Here is an 18,099-nt window from a genome sequence, read left to right as displayed (position 1 = left end):
AGCTGAGAACTGGAAGGAAAAGGCGGCCAATGGGGGTGTTGGCTTTGGGGATGACCAGTGAGATATACCTGCTGGAGCGCGTGCTATGGGTGGGTGTTGTTATGGTGACCAGTGAGCTGAGATAAGGTGGAGCTTTACCTAGCATAGACTTATAGATGACAAGGAGCCAGTGGGCCTGGCAACGAATATGTAGCGAGGGCCAGCTGACGAGAGCATACAGGTCGCAGTGGCGGGTGGTATATGGGGCTTTGGTGACAAAACGGATGGCACTGTGATAGACTGCATCCAATTTGTTGAGTAGAGTGTTGGAGGCTATTTTGCAAATTACATCGCCGAAGTCAAAGATCGGTAGGATAGTCAGTTTTACGAGGGTATGTTTGGCAGCATGAGTGAAGGATGCTTTGTTGCGAAATAGGAAGCCGATTCTAGATTTAATTTTGGATTGGAGATGTTTAATGTGAGTCTGGAATGAGAGTTTACTGTCTAGCCAGACAACTAGGTTTTTGTAGTTGTTCACATATTCTAAGTCAGAACCGTCCAGAGTAGTGATGCTAGTCGGGCGGGCGGGTGCAGAAAGCGATCGGTTGAAAGTTTTATTAGCAGTTGGAGACCATGGAAGGAGTGTTGTATGGCATTGAAGCTCGTTTGGAGGTGTGTTAACTCTACCGACCCCCCCCTCCCGGATCCGGGATCATCCTCATCAGAAACGCTGACTAACATAGTCTAGCCCAGCGCCACAGGGATATCATATAATATAATTTCATGAAATCACAAGTCCAATACAGCAAATGAAAGATAAACATCTTGTGAATCCAGCCAACATGTCCGATTTTTAAAATGTTTTACAGCGAAAACACAACATATATTTATGTTAGCCCACCACAATAGCCCAACACACAATGTCATTTTTTCACCGCAAAGATAGCTTTCACAAAACCCACAAATAGAGATAAAATTAATCACTAACCTTTGAACAACTTCATCAGATGACAGTCTTATGACATCATGTTATACAATACATTTATGTTTTGTTCGAAAATGTGCATATTTATAGCTATAAATCGTGGTTTTACATTGGCGCCATGGTCGCAAATGGCACCAAAATGTCCGGAGAAATTTTAGACAGCCACGTAATCTAACCGAAAAACTCATCATAAACTTTGCTGAAAAATACACGTTGCACATATAATTAAAGATACACTGGTTCTGAATGCAACCGCTGTGTTAGATTAAAAAAAATAACTTACAAAGCACAGCATGCAATAATCTGAGACAGCGCTCAGCCAATCTCCGCCATGTTGGAGTCCAAAGAGTCCACAAAAATACGAAATAACATCATAAATATTCCCTTACCTTTGATGATCTTTCATCAGAATGCAGTGCCAGGAATCCTAGTTCCACAATAAATCGTTGTTTTGTTTTAGAATGTCCATTTCTTCTGTCGAATTAGCAACTTTGGCTAGCATGGTGTAGCTCACGTGTCCATGAAGATTTTACGCATGAACGAAAAATTCAAAAAGTCATAATAATAGTCGAATAAACTGGTCAAACTGAGTTGATAATCCATCTTTAGGATGTTTTTCAGAAATATATCCAATAATGTCCCAGACGGAGCATTTCTTCGTTTCTACCTAACGCATTGCAGAAAACGATATGACAAACCCAAGTGCGTAGCCAGGTACTACCAATATGGCTGACCTCTCAATCCAACGAGTCCCATCCAGTCCCAGAAAAGACTAGAGACTTCATTCCACGTTCTACTGCCCGTTGACATCTAGTGGAAGGCGTATGAAGTGCATACAGATCCATAAAAAAAAGACAATTGAATAGGCAATGCCTTTCACAGAGACCCATTTCAGAACTTTCACTTCCTGTTTGGAAGTTTGCCTGCCAAATGAGTTCTGTTTTTTACTCACAGATATAATTCCAACAGTTTTAGAAACTTTAGAGTGTTTTCTATCCAATAGTAATAATACTATGCATATCATACGATCTAGGACAGAGTACGAGGCCGTTTAAATTGGGCACGATTTTATCCACAAGTGAAAAGGGCGCCCCCTATTTCCAAGAGGTTTTAACAGTGTCCAAAAAAGGGCCAGATGTATACCGAATGGGGTTGTCTGTATAGAGGTGGATCAGGGAATCACCCGCAGCAAGAGCGACATCGTTAATATATACAGAGAAAAGAGTCGGCCCGAGAATTGAACCCTGTGGTACCCAATAGAGACTGCCAGAGGTCTTGACAACAGGCCCTCCAATTTGAAACACTGAACTCAATCTGAGAATTAGTTGGTGAACCAGGCAAGGCAGTCATTTGAGAAACTAAGGCTGTTGAGTCTGCCGATAAGAATACGGTGATTGACAGAGTCGAAAGCCTTGGCCAGGTCGATGAAGATGGCTGCACAGTACTGTCTTTTATCTATGGCGGTTATGCTATCGTTTAGTACCTTGAGCGTGGCTGAGGTGGACCCGTGACCAGCTCGGAAACTGGATTGCACAGCGGAGAAGGTACGGTGGGATTCGAAATGGTCAGTGATCTGTTTGTTAACTTGGCTTTCGAAGACTTTAGAAAGGCAGGGCAGGATTGATATAGGTCAGTAACAGTTTGTGTCTAGAATGTCTCCCCCTTCGAAGATGGGGATGACCGCGGCGGCTTTTCAATCTTTAGGGATCTCGGACGATACGAAAGAGAGGTTGAACAGACTGATAATAGGGGTTGCAACAATGGCAGCGGATAATTTTAGAAAGAGAGGGTCCAGATTGTCTAGCCCAGCTGATTTGTATGGGTCCAGGTTTTGCAGCTCTTTCAGAACATCTGCTATCTGGATTTGGGTGAAGGAGAAGCTGGGGAGGCTTGGGAAAGTAGCTGCGGGGGGTGGTGACAGTGTTTACTAGCCTCAGTGCAGTGGGCAGCTGGGAGGAGGTGCTCTTACTCTCCATGGACTTTACAGTGTTCCAAAACTTTTTGTAGTTAGAGCTACAGGATCAAAATTTCTGTTTGAAAAAGCTAGCCTTTGCTTTCCTAACTGACAGCGTGTATTGGTTCCTGGCTTCCCTGAAAAGTTTCATATCGCGGGGACTATTCGATGCTAGTGCAGTACACCACAGGATGTTTTTGTGCTGTTCGAGGGCAGTCAGGTCTGGAGTGAACCAAGGGCTATGTATGTTCTTAGTTCTACATTTTTTGAAAGGGGCATACTTATTTAAGATGGTAAGGAAATTACTTTTAATAAAGAACAACCAGGCATCCTCTACTAACGGGATGAGGTTAATATCCTTCCAGGATACCCGGGTCAGGTCGATTAGAAAGGCCTGCTCGCAGAAGTGTTTTAGGGAGCGGTTGACAGTGATGAGGGGTGGTTGTTGGACCGCGGACCCATTGCGGATGCAGGCAATGAGGCAGTGATCGCTGAGATCCTGATTGAAAACAGCAGGGGTAGGGTTGTACCTGGTGGGTTCCTTGATAATTTGTGTGAAATTGAGAGCATCTACCTTAGATTGTAGGACTGCCGGGGTGTTAAGCATATCCCAGTTTAGGACACCTAACAGAATGAACTCTGAAGATAGATGGGGGGCCATCAATTCACATATGGTGTCCAGGGCACAGCTGGGAGCTGAGGGGGGTCTTTCTGGAGAGATTAACATTTAAATTTAGAAGCTCGAACTGTTTGGGCATAGACCTGGAAAGTATGACAGAACTTTGCAGGCTATCCCTTCAGTAGATTGCAACTCCTCCCTGTTTGGCAGTTCTATCTTGACGGAAAATGTAGTGGTTAGGGGTGGACATCTCTGAATTTTTGGTGGCCTTCCTAAACCAGGATTCAGACATGGCAAGGACATCAGGGTTGGCACAGTGTGCTAAAGCGGTGAGTATAACAAACTTAGGGAGGAGGCTTCTGATGTTAACATGCATGAAACCAAGGCTTTTACGGTTACAGAAGTCAACAAATGAGAGCACCTGGGGACACGCAGGGCCTGGATTAATAATCTCCACATCACCCGAGGAACAGAGGAGGAGTAGGATGAGGGTACGGCTAAAGGCTGTCAAAACTGGTTGTCTTGTGTGTTGGGGACAGAGAATTTAAGGAGCAGATTTCTGGGCGTGGTAGGATAGATTCAGGGCATAATGTACAGACAGGGGTATAATAGGGTGTGGGTACAGTGGAGATAAACCTAGGCATTGAGTGACCATAAGAGAGGTTGCATCTCTTGCAGCACTAGTTATGCTGAGTGAGGTCACCGCATGTGTGGGAGGTGGGACAAAAGAGGTATCTGAGGCATGTTGAGTGGGACTCGGGGCTCCACAGTAAACTAAAACAATGATAACTATCCTAAACAACAGTATACAAGGTACATTGACATTAGAGAGAGCAATACAGTGAGGCATAAAGCAATCACAGGTGTTGATTGGGAGAGCTAGCTAAGACAACAACGGGTAAGACAACAACAGTTAATCAGCTAAGACAGGAACAACAGGTAAAATGGCGATGAATGGGCAGAGAGGGTCGGTTAACTACACACATGGCCCGAGTTCAAGGCTGGGGCTGACAGATAAACACAATAAGCTAAATGGAGTACCGTGATTAATGAACAGTCCAGCAGGCATCAGCTATGTAGCCAAGTGATCATAGGGTCATTCCAGTTATGATGTGCCTTTTCTGTCCCCAGGAAATAACACCTTTTATTTTGTGTAAAATGTCGATCTCAAAGAGAATTTTATGCATTTTGACCATTTTGTATTCAGTGGATGTAGGCGTTGTCCCCGGATGTTATTCATTGACTTCTATGACTCTATTTAATAAATAGCTATTTGTTTAACACTTTTTGGTTATTACATGATTCCATAAGTGTCATTTCATAGTTTTGATGTCTTCATTATTCTACAATGTAGGAAATAATAAAAATAAAGAAAAACCTTTGAATGAGTAGGTGTGTCCAAACCTTTGACTGGTACTGTGTCACATTTATGTCAATGTAAATAGGCCTAATAATTGTAATGTAATTAGAAACAAATATATATAAATACACATAACATATAAATTCATTATATAAATTGTAATAGATATTGACATAAGTAAATCATTTTCTATATTTTCTGACCAAGTTTCCACCATGTTAGTTGCATGTTCCACCCTGTTAGGTATATATGCCTAACATGGTCGAAATTTTTAGGCTAAGTTAGCAATCAAGATCCAGCTAGCATAATGGTGAACACTTGAAGAGAATTTAAACTTTTCTGTCAAACATATTTTGAAATTATAAAATGTTATAACATGTTCATCTAATGTAGCCTTGAAAATAAAGGAGAACTCTAGGAGCTCAGATGCAAAAATGTAATATCCAGCGTTTCAACAGCCAAGCTGTCTTCATCAGGGTATAGCCTATACCCTTCATCAGGGTATAATAATCTAGCCTAACATGTTAGAAATGTATGATTCAGAAATACTGACTAACATCATGAAACATTAAAATATAGATAAAACCGAGTGTTGATTCATAGTTAGCATTGCGCTGTTGTTTTCCCGCCCAAAGAATGATTGATACTTCCTGAATGTGATGTCATTGTGGGAAGGGGCTGTTTTTTGAAGGGGTATTACTACAAACTAACAGCGTGGAGAGTGAAATCAGGGACACACAGACACACTTAAATACAGTAACAATAAATATAATCATATATTTTTTAAAGTATTGATGTCAGATATTTTAAGTAGCACTATAAAATAATTAATAAATATATTGATTATTTTATTATACCATAATTAAAAAGCCAGATTCTTTCCCAAACCATAAACGTTTCAACAAAATGTGATGCTACATTCACTAACATTGGTTGTAAAGTGCAATTTTAGGCGTTCTCTGGTCGTTAGTTCTACTCATATTGACTGCCATGTAAAGCAAAACTACCCAAGGGCTGGTTGATAGTTTCAGCACTTTGTAGGTTGCTATGGCAAAACAATGGTTGCTATGCAGGCTTTTCCCCCCTTGGTAGCTCTACAAGCTCTCACAGCCTCTCTTCAGAATTAGACGTTCAACGGCCTCCCGAGTGGCACACACCTATTCCTTCACTAACCCCTAGGCAGTGTGTGTGTTTGTGTGTGCGTGCGTGCATAACCATGAACCATAGTCTGTGGTCTCCAGATGTTGACCCCATGTCCCCATGATAAGTTCCGGTTTTGTTAGGGTACTGTGGACAGGAATGGAGGATGGGTGTAAGCATCTGCCTCTGATTTAAAAGGCTGCAATACTCCAATCTCATTTTTGACAGCTAGAAGGTTGTGTAATCACAGACTGTGTGTGTGTAATCTGGTTTAGTTACCGAGACTTGGGCTTCCAGCAAAGAGCTTTAACACGTTCTGGGCAAATGTTTGTGAGACTGCAGTAGGCTTATGTTACAGAGAAGACTGACTGCAATATTGCCTATCAGGAACCTGGCTGTGGCAGGACTGACAACACTGTTAACAAGTCCTGTCTATTGTCTTGGTGATAGATTCTCCATTCATATCCATTTTAAAGACAGAGAAATAAAAAACACGAGAAATACATGATAATAGTAACACACACACACACACACACTAGACAAATAACCCAGAGAGAGACCAGTAGGAGGTAAATTCAATGTTTTTATCACCAGCTTTGTAGAGGAATCATTTAAAGACATCAAAGAATGCAATTAGACGATTAGAAGGTATGACATTTCACACACAGCCAGCCATTGAGAGAGGGACGGAATACAACAGACCGTGTCAGGCCTAGAAGCAGTCTCACAGAGGGATTACACTGATGATGTCATACTGGGAACCAGGACACTGATGATGTCACACAGGGAACCAGGACACTGATGATGTCACACAGGGAACCAGGACACTGATGATGTCACACAGGGAACCAGGACACTGATGACATGTCATCCAGGACACCAGGGAGCAGCTGTTTCCAGTTGGTTCCTGTATTTCCGTTCACTAGTTTTCCATCAGACTGTTCTTCAACTATACTTCTTTGAGAATGTTGAGATCTTTCTTGACATCATGGTCCAATCCCTACTCATCTGATTCTGGTTACAACCAGGCCTCTGAGCAAAAGTTACTTTGAGGTGAATCAAATGCAGAAAGAAGAAACGCTTGGAGCCTGGGGGTAGGGATTCAAGTTTAGTGTCAAGGTAGGATGTAAGCTAAGCTAAGGGATAGATAGCATATCTGAGGAGTACAGCAATAACAACACTACAGAACATCTAGATAGAGAGTTTAGCTAGAGATGTATGGGCGGATTTACACAGTTCACAGTCTGTCATTTTAAGATTCACACATACACAACTGGTGCCAGAAAGCTAAGCGTAGCATCATGGATGTTAGCATGATTGTTTGTTCAGCCTCAGACGCTCGCCTGCCGGAAACAGAGCTCAGTCATTGGCCTAAGAAGGTGTCAAAATCAAATCACAATTTATTGGTCACGTACACATTTTTGCAGATGTTATCGCAGGTGCAGCATAACACTTATGTTTCTAGCTCCAACAGTGCAGCAATATCTAGCAAAACAGTAACAATACACAAATGTAAAAAAAAAATTAAGAACAAGAAATTAAGACATATCAGAACGAGCACTCAATCCAAAAGTGGCCAATGAGCTCTAGTTAACGCCAAATGAACCAGACGGGGGGTACAGCGGGACGGGGGACGGGGAATGAGTGTCAGTCACACAGGCACTTGAAAAATGTCAAAACACCACAACTTATATTAAGGCAAGATGGACTACACTCACGGCGTACGCACACGTCTTTAGGGACAACACCACAATGTTCCACCACTCACTGTACGACCGACCGACCGTACGCTTCAGAACAGATGGTCTTACAGGTTGATTCTCTTATCTACTCAGAGCAGTAATTCTGTTCATCTATATAGATCTAGATATTGATGTTATTTCACTCACATTTTATTTTCTTCCACTGTTGTCTTGTTTTTTTGTTTTTGTTGAGGAATCTTTATTATTGGATAGAAATCTGTTTCATAAATATTTGTTAGGCGAAGAGAAGAATATCTGCTGAAAATACTGTGAAACTGGACTTATTCAGTATCATGGGCAAATTAGCTGTAGTTAGAAGCAAGCTCAATACCCTCTGAAAGTAACCACACCTTCTGCTTTACTTCGAGGTGATGTCCCCTAATTTTTTGAATGGGCTTGATGATTACATAATTTAAAAAAAATTAAAGCGATCATTTAAGATGTGTATAAAATGATATTTGTGTTTGTGGATGAATTTACTTCCGCATTTACTTTTATGAAGTATTTAGCTTGAAGACCATTGCCTTACATTTTTGCCCATTGAAGACCATTCAAAAAGTCTACAAAAATTCTAAAACTACAAGGCTACTTTCTGGTAAATGATGTGCCTCTTCCATAGGGTATGCTCTGGCTTCAGCAGAAATACATGGGAGAATCAATATGATAAGTTTAAATATAGGCATTGTTTATTTAGCTGGTTAACGGGTAGGCGGCTAAATAAATACTGCCTTAAATATTTCTATGATCAATCAATATGTATCAATGAGAGCATTTAAATAGAACGGTTACAAATAAAGTCTTAATTCATAATAATTACACACGCACGCACACATGTGCACACAGGTTGTGTGAAATAATGGATGGAGATCTACCTACTGAAATCATAGATGAGAGAATATCGTATTTTTGTATTACTGTAGTAATATTCTTAGTATTTTTTGTTTGTTCGGTATTCTTAAAAATGGTCCCAGACAATAAAATGATGGACTCTAAATGGGTAACTTCAAAATACAGTTCATGAAGATCGAGCCTCATTGGTAAAAAATCTAATGAAATGCATAATATTTAAAATATACTCATAGGAGATTATAATACAACAACAATTAAATCATCTAATCGTGAAAATACATAAAACATTTTCCCATTCTCTTTACAAGGATTACTATGACTGTTGACAGCAGTGTAACGGAGAAACAACATCTCTGGATGCAGGATTCTGGATACATTAATAACATAGGTATTCTGACAATATTATGCCGTTGCTAAACTGTTACTAAACTTAGAGCTGGTTACAGCTTCTATGACATTATAGATCAGATTAGTCAGCACCTAAAATCAGCAGAGGTAATTAACACACATTCTCAAACAGTCAATGCAGATTTGTGAATAATAATGTAATTGGGAAAGCTACTGTTTTAATAACTGATTTCGTTGTCATCCTTCATTGGTTTGAGAATCTGAATCACAGCCTTTTTTTGGCTAGGGATTCTCTCTCTCTCATCTCCCATCTCAGGTATCAAAGAGCAATCTTAGCAGAACAGACAATATTATTGTGAGCTGGTCTTGAGAGATCCTGTGTTGGGACACTGTGGAGGATGGAGGTTTTTAGAACAATGGATGGTACAGTAGTGAATGACAGAGCTGAACGGTCTTTACCAAGGCCTATGACACAGAGTGACAACGTCTCACATGGCAACCTGTTTCCTATAGAGTGCATTACTTTAGACCAGAACTCTATGTGGTCAAAAGTGGAGCACTACTCTAGCTGTGGTCAAAAGGAGTGCATTGTAAAGGGAATAGTGTGCCGTTAGAGAATTGCCCTCTGGAAATGCAGGAGAGAAGGAGGTGGGAGGTGTTTAGGTTTAGCTCCGTGTGAGAAGCCCCTTCTGATAGGCCAACATGCCTGCTGCAGTGGCAACAGACAGTACGGAGGCTACGCCCAGGAAGTTGAGGAACCCGCCCACAGATGGAAGGTTGCGCTCCCAGAAGGTGGTGACAAACGGGAGTGCTGGAACTTCCTGTTAGAGAGAGAGAGAGAGGAGATGGGGGAGAGAGTTTGGAGAGCACTAAGTTAGGTCTACATTCTATAATGTCCTTTAGATACTTTACATTTGAACCCAAATGAGTTTGGTATGTGACTTCGGTAGCCATTGTTTTGGGTGGCATTGAATCCTTACCACTGACTCAGGCTCTGTTTGCCAGATCTGACTCTGTGGAATCCTGCCCATTGCAAACATGACCTGGAACAACAATGAATTAATTTATAATACTAAAACAATACACAAGAGGGAGGGGGGTATATGAAATAAATACATGTATTATGATGATGATGATGATGATGAAGGCTCTCACCTCTCTGGCGGCCCTCTCCCCAGCCTGAACAGCCCCCTCCATATAGCCACTCCACTCAGTAGCTGTCTCTGTTCCTGCAAAGTACAGCCTGCCTACTGGCTCCCTGAGAACCCTACACAGAGGGGGAAGGAGAGGAGGGAGAAGGAGAGATATAGGTCACACAGTGTGTATTTTTATTTATTATGAATCCCCATTAGCTGCTTGTTCCATAAGATGTTTTTTAATCTATTTTTTAAATCTAATTTTACTGCTTGCGTCAGTTACTTGATGTGGAATAGAGTTCCATGTAGTCATGGCTCTATGTAGTACTGTGTGCCTCCCATAGTCTGTTCTGGACTTGGGGACTGTGAAGAGACCTCTTGTGGCATGTATTGTGGGGTATGCATGGGTATCTGAGCTGTGTGCCAGTAGTTTAGACAGACAGCTCTGTGCATTCAACATGCCAATACCTCTCATAAATAAAAGTAGTGATGAGCATTGCTTTATTATAGACAGACTTCTCACCATCTTAGCTACTACTGCATCAATATGTTTTGACCATGACAGTTTACAGTCTAGTGTTACTCCAAGCAGTTTAGTCATCTCAACTTGCTCAATTTCCACATTATTTATTACAAGATTTAGTTGAGGTTTAGTGGGTGTTTTGTTCCAAATACAATGCTTTTAGTTTTAGATATATTTAGGGCTAACTTATTCCTTGCCACCCACTCTGAAACTAACTGCAGCTCTTTGTTGAGTGTTTCAGTCATTTCAGTCACTGTGGTAGCGGATGTGTATAGTGTTGAGTCATCCGCAGACATAAACACTCTGGCTTTACTCAAAGTCAGTGGCATGTCGTTAGAAAAACATTTAAAAGCAAGGGGCCTAAACAGCTACCCTGATTCTAACTGGATTATATTTGATAGGCTTCCATTAAAGAACACCCTCTGTTTTCTGTTAGACAAGTAACTCTTTATCCATAATATAGCAGGGGGTGTAAAGCCATAACAAATACATTTTTACAGCAGTAGACTATGATCAATAATGTCAAAAGCTGCACTGAAGTCTAACAAGACAGCCCCCACAATCATTTTATCATCAATTTCTCTCAGCCCATCATCAGTCATTTGTGTAAGTGCTGTGCTTGTTGAGTGTCCTTTCCAATATGTGTGCTGAAATTCTGTTGTCAATTTGTTTATTGTAAAATAGCATTGTATCTGGTCAAAAAAAAATACAGAAGTTTACTAGTAAAGGGGCCTTTACTATTCTTGGGCAGCGAAATGACTTTAGCTTCCCTCCAGGCCTGAGGACACACGCTCTCTAGTAGGCTTCAATTGAAGATGTAACAAATAGGAGTGGCAACATCGTTTGCTATTATCCTCAGTAATTTTCCATCCAGATTGTCAGACCCCAGTGGCTTTTCATTGTTGATAGACAACAATCATTTTTTCACCTCTTCCACACTGACTTTACGGAATTCAAAAGTACAATTCTTGTCCGTCAAAATGTGGTCCGATATACTTGGATGTATAGTGTCAGCGTTTGTTGCTAGCATGTCATCCCTAAGTTTGCTTGTCTTGCCAATGAAAAAGTAATTAAAGTAGTTTGCAATATCAGTGGGGTTTGTGATGAATGAGCTATCTGATGCAATGAATGATGGAGCCGAGTTGACTTTTTTCCCCAAAATTTAATTTAGGTGCCCCAAAACTTTTAACTATCATTCTTTATATAATTTATCTTTGTTACATAGTGTAGTTTCTTTTTCTTTTTACTTAGTTTAGTCACATAATTTCTTAATTTGCCGTACATTCGCCAATCAGTTGGGCTGCCAGACTTGGGGCGGCAGGTAGCTTAGTGGTTAAAGCATTGGACTGGCAACCGAAAGGTTGCAAGTTCAAATCCCCGAGCTGACAAAATAAAAAAATCTATCTTTCTGCCCCTGAACAAGGCAGTTAACCCATTGTTCCAAGGCCGTCATTGAAAATAAGAATTTGTTCTTAACTGACTTGCTCAGTAAAATAAAAAAAAACTTAATTGCCATACCTTTTGCCTCTCAACCATACAATTTTTCAATTCCTCATTAATCCAAGGTGATTTAACAGTTTGTACAGTCATTTTCTTAATGGGTGCGTGCTTATTAGTGAAATAAAAATAAATAAAAGGTGAAATAAAATAAATTAGTAACTGGAATAAGTCGTTTCATAAATGTATCAAGTGCAGCGTCTGGTTGCTCCTCATTACACGCCACAGACCAGCAAATATTCTTTACATCATCAACATATGAATCACTGTTTGTGTGTGTGTGTGTGTGCCTGGGTGTGTCTGTTACTTACTTGCCGTACTGGGTGAGTATACCAGGGGGGAAGTAAGCAGTGTAGCAGCCTCCAGAATACTCCTCCTCACACCAGTTCTTCTCCTCATAGTGCACAGGCTGGGACAGAGAGGGCTGGGGGTTAGTACTCATATCGGGCTGGGGGTTAGTACTCGTATCGGGCTGGGGGTTGGTACGCGCATCAGGCGGTGGGTTAGTAGGCATATCGGGCTGGGGGTTAGTACTCATATCGGGCTGGGGGTTAGTACTCGTATCAGGCTAGGGGTTAGTACTCATATCAGGCTGGGGGTTAGTACTCATATCGGGCTGGGGGTTAGTACTCGTATCAGGCTGGGGGTTGGTACTCGTATCGGGCTGGGGGTTAGTACTCGTATCGGGCTGGGGGTTAGTACTCGTATCGGGCTGGGGGTCTCGGATCGGGCTGGGGGTTGGTACTCGTATCAGGCTAGGGGTTAGTACTCATATCGGGCTGGGGGTTAGTACTCATATCGGGCTGGGGGTTAGTACTCGTATCGGGCTGGGGGTTAGTACTCATATCGGGCTGGGGGTTAGTACTCGTATCGGGCTGGGGGTTGGTACTCGTATCGGGCTGGGGGTTAGTACTCGTATCGGGCTGGGGGTTAGTACTCATATCGGGCTGGGGGTTAGTACTCGTATCGGGCTGGGGGTTAGTACTCGTATCGGGCTGGGGGTTAGTACTCGTATCGGGCTGGGGGTTGGTACTCGTATCGGGCTGGGGGTTAGTACTCGTATCGGGCTGGGGGTTAGTACTCGTATCGGGCTGGGGGTTGGTACTCGTATCGGGCTGGGGGTTAGTACTCGTATCGGGCTGGGGGTCTCGGATCGGGCTGGGGGTCTCGGATCGGGCTGGGGGTTAGTACTCGTATCAGGCTGGGGGTTAGTACTCATATCGGGCTGGGGGTTAGTACTCGTATCGGGCTGGGGGTTAGTACTCGTATCGGGCTGGGGGTTAGTACTCGTATCGGGCTGGGGGTTAGTACTCGTATCGGGCTGGGGGTCTCGGATCGGGCTGGGGGTTAGTACTCGTATCAGGCTGGGGGTTAGTACTCATATCGGGCTGGGGGTTAGTACTCGTATCAGGCTGGGGGTTAGTACTCGTATCAGGCTGGGGGTTAGTACTCATATCGGGCTGGGGGTTAGTACTCGTATCGGGCTGGGGGTTGGTACTCGTATCGGGCTGGGGGTTAGTAGTAGCAGCAGTAATAGCAGTAGCAGCAGTAGCAGTAGTAGTAGCAGTAGTAGTAGTAGTAGCAGTAGCAGTAGTAGTAGCAGCAGTGGTTCCACTCACATGCAAAGCCTCCTCTGAGCCCAGCACTCTGGAGTAGATCTCACAGATCCTCTTCTTCCTACAGGGGGCAACAACCATCTTTAAGGGTTAAGGAAGGGATAGGGTTAAACTCTTAATGCTGATACACATGCATACTAGCATAGTATACACATGAGGAAGTGATGTAAAACACACTGTAGGGACTGAACATGAAAAACAGCAAGACAGAGGTTCACCTCTCCTCTTTCGTCAGTCCACATAGCTTCCTGCACTTGCGGGCCAGGATGAAGCTAAGGCATAGGAACAGGAGAAATAAAGTTACAGTAATGTCACTAAGTAAACCACAGTTTCTCATTCTCTATGGGTAATCATGTTGGAATACAGGAAACTAAAGTTATGCGTTTACCCCATAATGGCGGGCACAGTCCCATCGGGCTTTGTGTCATCCAGAGTCAAGCCAATGGGTGCCTCTTCTTCCTCGATCACCATAGTGCCACAGTACCCTGAGAGAGAGAGAAAGGAGAATGATGCAGGAGAGAAGGAGGACAGGAAGAAAGGAGAAAGAGGATCAGGGATGAGGAGAAGAGGAGGGGAGAGAGAGGATCAGGGATGAGGAAGAGAGGAGAAGGAGCATCAGAGATGAGGAGAAGAGGAGAGGAGGAGATTATCACTCAAGTTCTCTCCATAGTAGACACTACAATTGATGACAGAGCCCATGGACCCTCCCTCCCTCCCTCCCTCCCTCCCTCCCTCCCTCCCTCCCTCCCTCCCTCCCTTGTTACCTTTCTTCCTCCAGAAGTTCTCTCTGTAGTAGACAATACATTTGATGACAGAGCCCATGGGGACCCTGTGGATCAGCTGGTTTCTGAGAGGGGGCAGCTCGGGTTTGAAGTGCATCTTCAAGTTCAGACCAGGAGGGGTCGCCACAATCACATACTTGGCCTGGGAGAAACAAAACACAAGAGTTGAGGCCCGTGTAGTGTGTAGTGTCTACCCACTGGGCACACACTGGTTGAATCAACGTTGTTTCCACGTCATTTCAATGAAATTACACTGAACCAATGTGGAATAGCAGTTGAATTGAGGTCTGTGCCCAGTGGGTAGCGTGTACATCTCCAGTCCACCCCGGTGGCTAAGCAGCTCTATGCTACTGCTTAATGGGTTTTATCTGGGGGAGAGGATGTAGCCTGGACAGAGAGATGAAGACCAGCTTACTGACAACAATCCATCTGGCTTACACATATGTGCACGCGCATGCACACAAACACAAACACACGAACACACACACTGTCAAAAGCTATAGGAATTTACTGATGGGCAAACATGGATGTCTAAGGGGCTCTGTAAGCTCAGTGAGTTGTATGGTTGAATGAATGATTCCTAGAATGTTCCAGGAGTTCTAGAATGCAAATGTACAGCAGTCATAACATGGGCCACATCATGAGGTGCCACGTATTATGAACAAACAAGCTCTAGATGGCAGCATAGGCACAACCTGAAATCAGTGGGCTCCTACTCAGTGGGATGTGCTCTGACGAGATTGTAATTATGTTGATGGATTGGAGATGGTTGCTCTCTCACTCACCTTGTATGTTTCCTTGTTGAGCGTCTCGACCTCGACCATGTCCCCTGTCTGGTCGATCTTGTAGACAGGAGACTCCATCTTGACCCGCTCACCCAGCTCTTTGGCCATACACTCACTGATCTGGCTGGAACCTCCCAAAAACTTCCTCTCCTGAAATGCAAATACAGTATCATCAGTCTTATCAATCAGATACAGGCTAATAAGACCTGTTCCAGGAGAGGGCTACTCTGTGGCTGACCCTGTGCTGCTACTAGTCTCTCATCTGTGTGATTTCCAGGGGGTTGGGAAAAACACAAGACATTACAGACTTTAGTTGATATGAAACTGATACAACTTTCAGTATAACAATGTGAACATTTAAACATCTGCTACTTTGTCAGGTTGTCCGGTACAGTGTGAAATGCAGCATCTTGAGCCAGTTTATGGTTGGATTGTCATGAGTGGATGCCTCTGAGAATTCTGTTTCCTGTGCGATCTGAGGTGCACAGAAAGATGGAAAACACTTAGAGTTTAGAGCATTCTAAGTTGTGCGAGTAATTAATTAGGTTACTCATGATATGATTGTAAGCAAAGAGGTGAGGATATAACCTGGTCCCAGGTTATTGTGCACAGCGAATATAAGCCTGAGATATCAACAACTCAAAGTTGGCCAAAGTGGGAGTGACCTACTGAGTAAAGTATGTGTCATCATTTCATTTGAGGAGATCACACGACTGTGAGACGTGGCTCTGTGCTTGTGGTGTGCTAGTGTATGGGGAGGGTTAGGCGAACGGTGTTGCTAGGTTAAGCCAATGCTCCGGGAGTTTGGTCCTAGAGCTCTATTTTCATGTCATCTGATCAAAGCACCGGTTCCAATCCAAGTGCCAACGCTGTTTAACAAACTCCAGACATTTACATTTGTTGGATGACATGAAAATAGAGCTCTTGGGCCACGGACACCAGTGGTGGGTTTTGTGTCGAAATGAGAATGTATGAGCAGAAAATAACCCAATATCTACTGTAAAATATGGTGATGGATCGTTTATGTTATTTTGCTTCCACTGGTCCTTGGACCCTTGTTAAGGACATTTTAGCCAAAAAGCTGGTTGCCTCTGCCAGGAAGCTCAAACTTGGCTGCAAGTGGATCTTCCAGCAAGATGACACCAAGCATACATCAAAATCCACAATTGGCCACAATATCAAGAAGACAGTCCATAAGTGCAGACGAAGGATATCAAGGATCTGGAAGGATTCTATATGGAGGAATGGTTTAATGTCCCTCTCAGGCTCAGAAAAAGGCTCCGTTATCCTCGCAAGGTAAGGTTTTGAAAACAGGGTGTCAATCACTTTGCCTCCTACTTTTTGATAAAAATGTTTACTTGTTAAACAAAATCTCTTTCTTTGAGTATAAAATAATATATTTTAGTATTTGAATTATTTATTTTATACATCATTTGTGCTCATCTTCATCAATGGTGTCAAAATGTTTTTACCTTTATTTAACTAGGCAAGTCAGTTAAGAACAAATTCTTATTTACAATGACGTTAACTGCCTTGTTCAGGGGCAGAACGACAGATTTTTACCTTGTCAGCTCTGGGATTTGATCCAGCAACCTTTCAGTTACTGGCCCAACGCTCTAACCACTAGAATACCTAGCACGCGCTCCAGCAGGTATATCTCACTGATCATCCCCAAAGCAAACACCTCATTTGGCAGCCTTTCCTTCCAGTTCGATGCTGCTAATGACTGGAACGAATTGCAAAAATCGCTGAAGCTGGAGACTTATATTTCCCTCACTAACTTTAAGCATCAGCTATCTGAGCAGCTAACCGATCGTTGCAGCTGTACATAGCCCATCTGTAAATAGCCCATCCAATTTACCTACCTCGTCCCCTTACTGTTTTAATTTACTTTTCTGCTCTTTTGCACATCAGTATTTCTACCTGCACATCTATCACTCCAGTGTTAATTTGCTAAATTGTAATTACTTCGCTACTATGGCCTCTTTTTTTCTATTGGATTATTGACTGTACGCTTGTTTATTCCATGTGTAACTCTGTGTTGTTGTTTGTGTCGCACTGCTTTGCTTTTACTTCGGCCAGGTCGCTGTTGTAAATGGGAACTTGTTCTCAAATAGCCTACCTGGTTAATGAAAGGTGAAATAAAAAATAAAACCTGACGCTCCAAAAAAGTTCAATACTTTCAGACCCTACTGTATAAGCAGTGCAACCTCATATGCAACGACGCTATGCATAGCATGCATTAAAATCGACTTCAAAAGGGGAAAGCACACACTTGAGAGCTAACTTTAGCGCTCACATGATTTTCTATTGCTCTACCTGGTAAAGCAACACAATGAATCAATACATGAAATACAGCGAGTCTGGACTCTATGGAGTCTGGATCTTGAACACAGAACTGGAGCTTCTGTCAACACCGGAGCCAGAGAACAGGCAGACCATACAGGAAATGAAAGTGGGTGACCTCACAACAACATCCTCGAATTACCCCAACGTGTCACAGTCCTCCGTTACCTAGGCAATGGGGCCATTCCAAAGTAAACAAGAAGAATGGTGTCTCCCTGGGATCTGAACAACAGTCATGTGGAGGGAGGGATTATCTTCCTAAATGAAGAATCAGGAAAAGCCATATGGAGGGAGGGATTATGTTCAGATATGAAGAAGTAGGGAACGACAATGAACAGCCATGTGGAGGGAGGGATTATGTTCCTAAATGAAGGAGCAGGAACAGCCATGTGAAGGGAGGGATTATGTTCCTAAATGAAGGAGCAGGAACAGCCATGT

At 42.8% G+C, this 18,099-nt stretch overlaps 1 protein-coding gene across 3 annotated transcripts in view; it reads right to left on the bottom strand.

Moving 5' to 3' along the window:
- Positions 1–6,602: 6,602 nt before the first annotated feature.
- LOC129820871 (amine oxidase [flavin-containing]) overlaps positions 6,603–18,099 on the bottom strand; it is a 73,534-nt gene continuing 62,037 nt past the window's right edge. For 2 of the 3 annotated variants that reach the window (XM_055877936.1, XM_055877938.1), the window contains 9 exons: positions 15,316–15,465; positions 14,513–14,672; positions 14,137–14,233; positions 13,967–14,020; positions 13,752–13,809; positions 12,444–12,541; positions 10,132–10,243; positions 9,957–10,019; positions 6,603–9,797 (listed from right to left, as the gene is read on the bottom strand). In XM_055877936.1, coding sequence (XP_055733911.1) covers positions 9,642–9,797; positions 9,957–10,019; positions 10,132–10,243; positions 12,444–12,541; positions 13,752–13,809; positions 13,967–14,020; positions 14,137–14,233; positions 14,513–14,672; positions 15,316–15,465 — 948 coding nt within the window. In that variant the 3' untranslated portion in view covers positions 6,603–9,641. Of the gene's footprint in view, positions 9,798–9,956; positions 10,020–10,131; positions 10,244–12,443; positions 12,542–13,751; positions 13,830–13,966; positions 14,021–14,136; positions 14,234–14,512; positions 14,673–15,315; positions 15,466–18,099 lie in introns of those variants that run through there. The other variant, XM_055877937.1, reaches the window with a different exon arrangement.

Source organism: Salvelinus fontinalis, chromosome 23 (genome assembly GCF_029448725.1).
Source record: "Salvelinus fontinalis isolate EN_2023a chromosome 23, ASM2944872v1, whole genome shotgun sequence".
NCBI classification, from domain to species: Eukaryota; Metazoa; Chordata; class Actinopteri; order Salmoniformes; family Salmonidae; genus Salvelinus; species Salvelinus fontinalis.
Note: the sequence above shows the minus strand (reverse complement) of the source record. Positions and strands in the feature narration are given on the sequence as shown.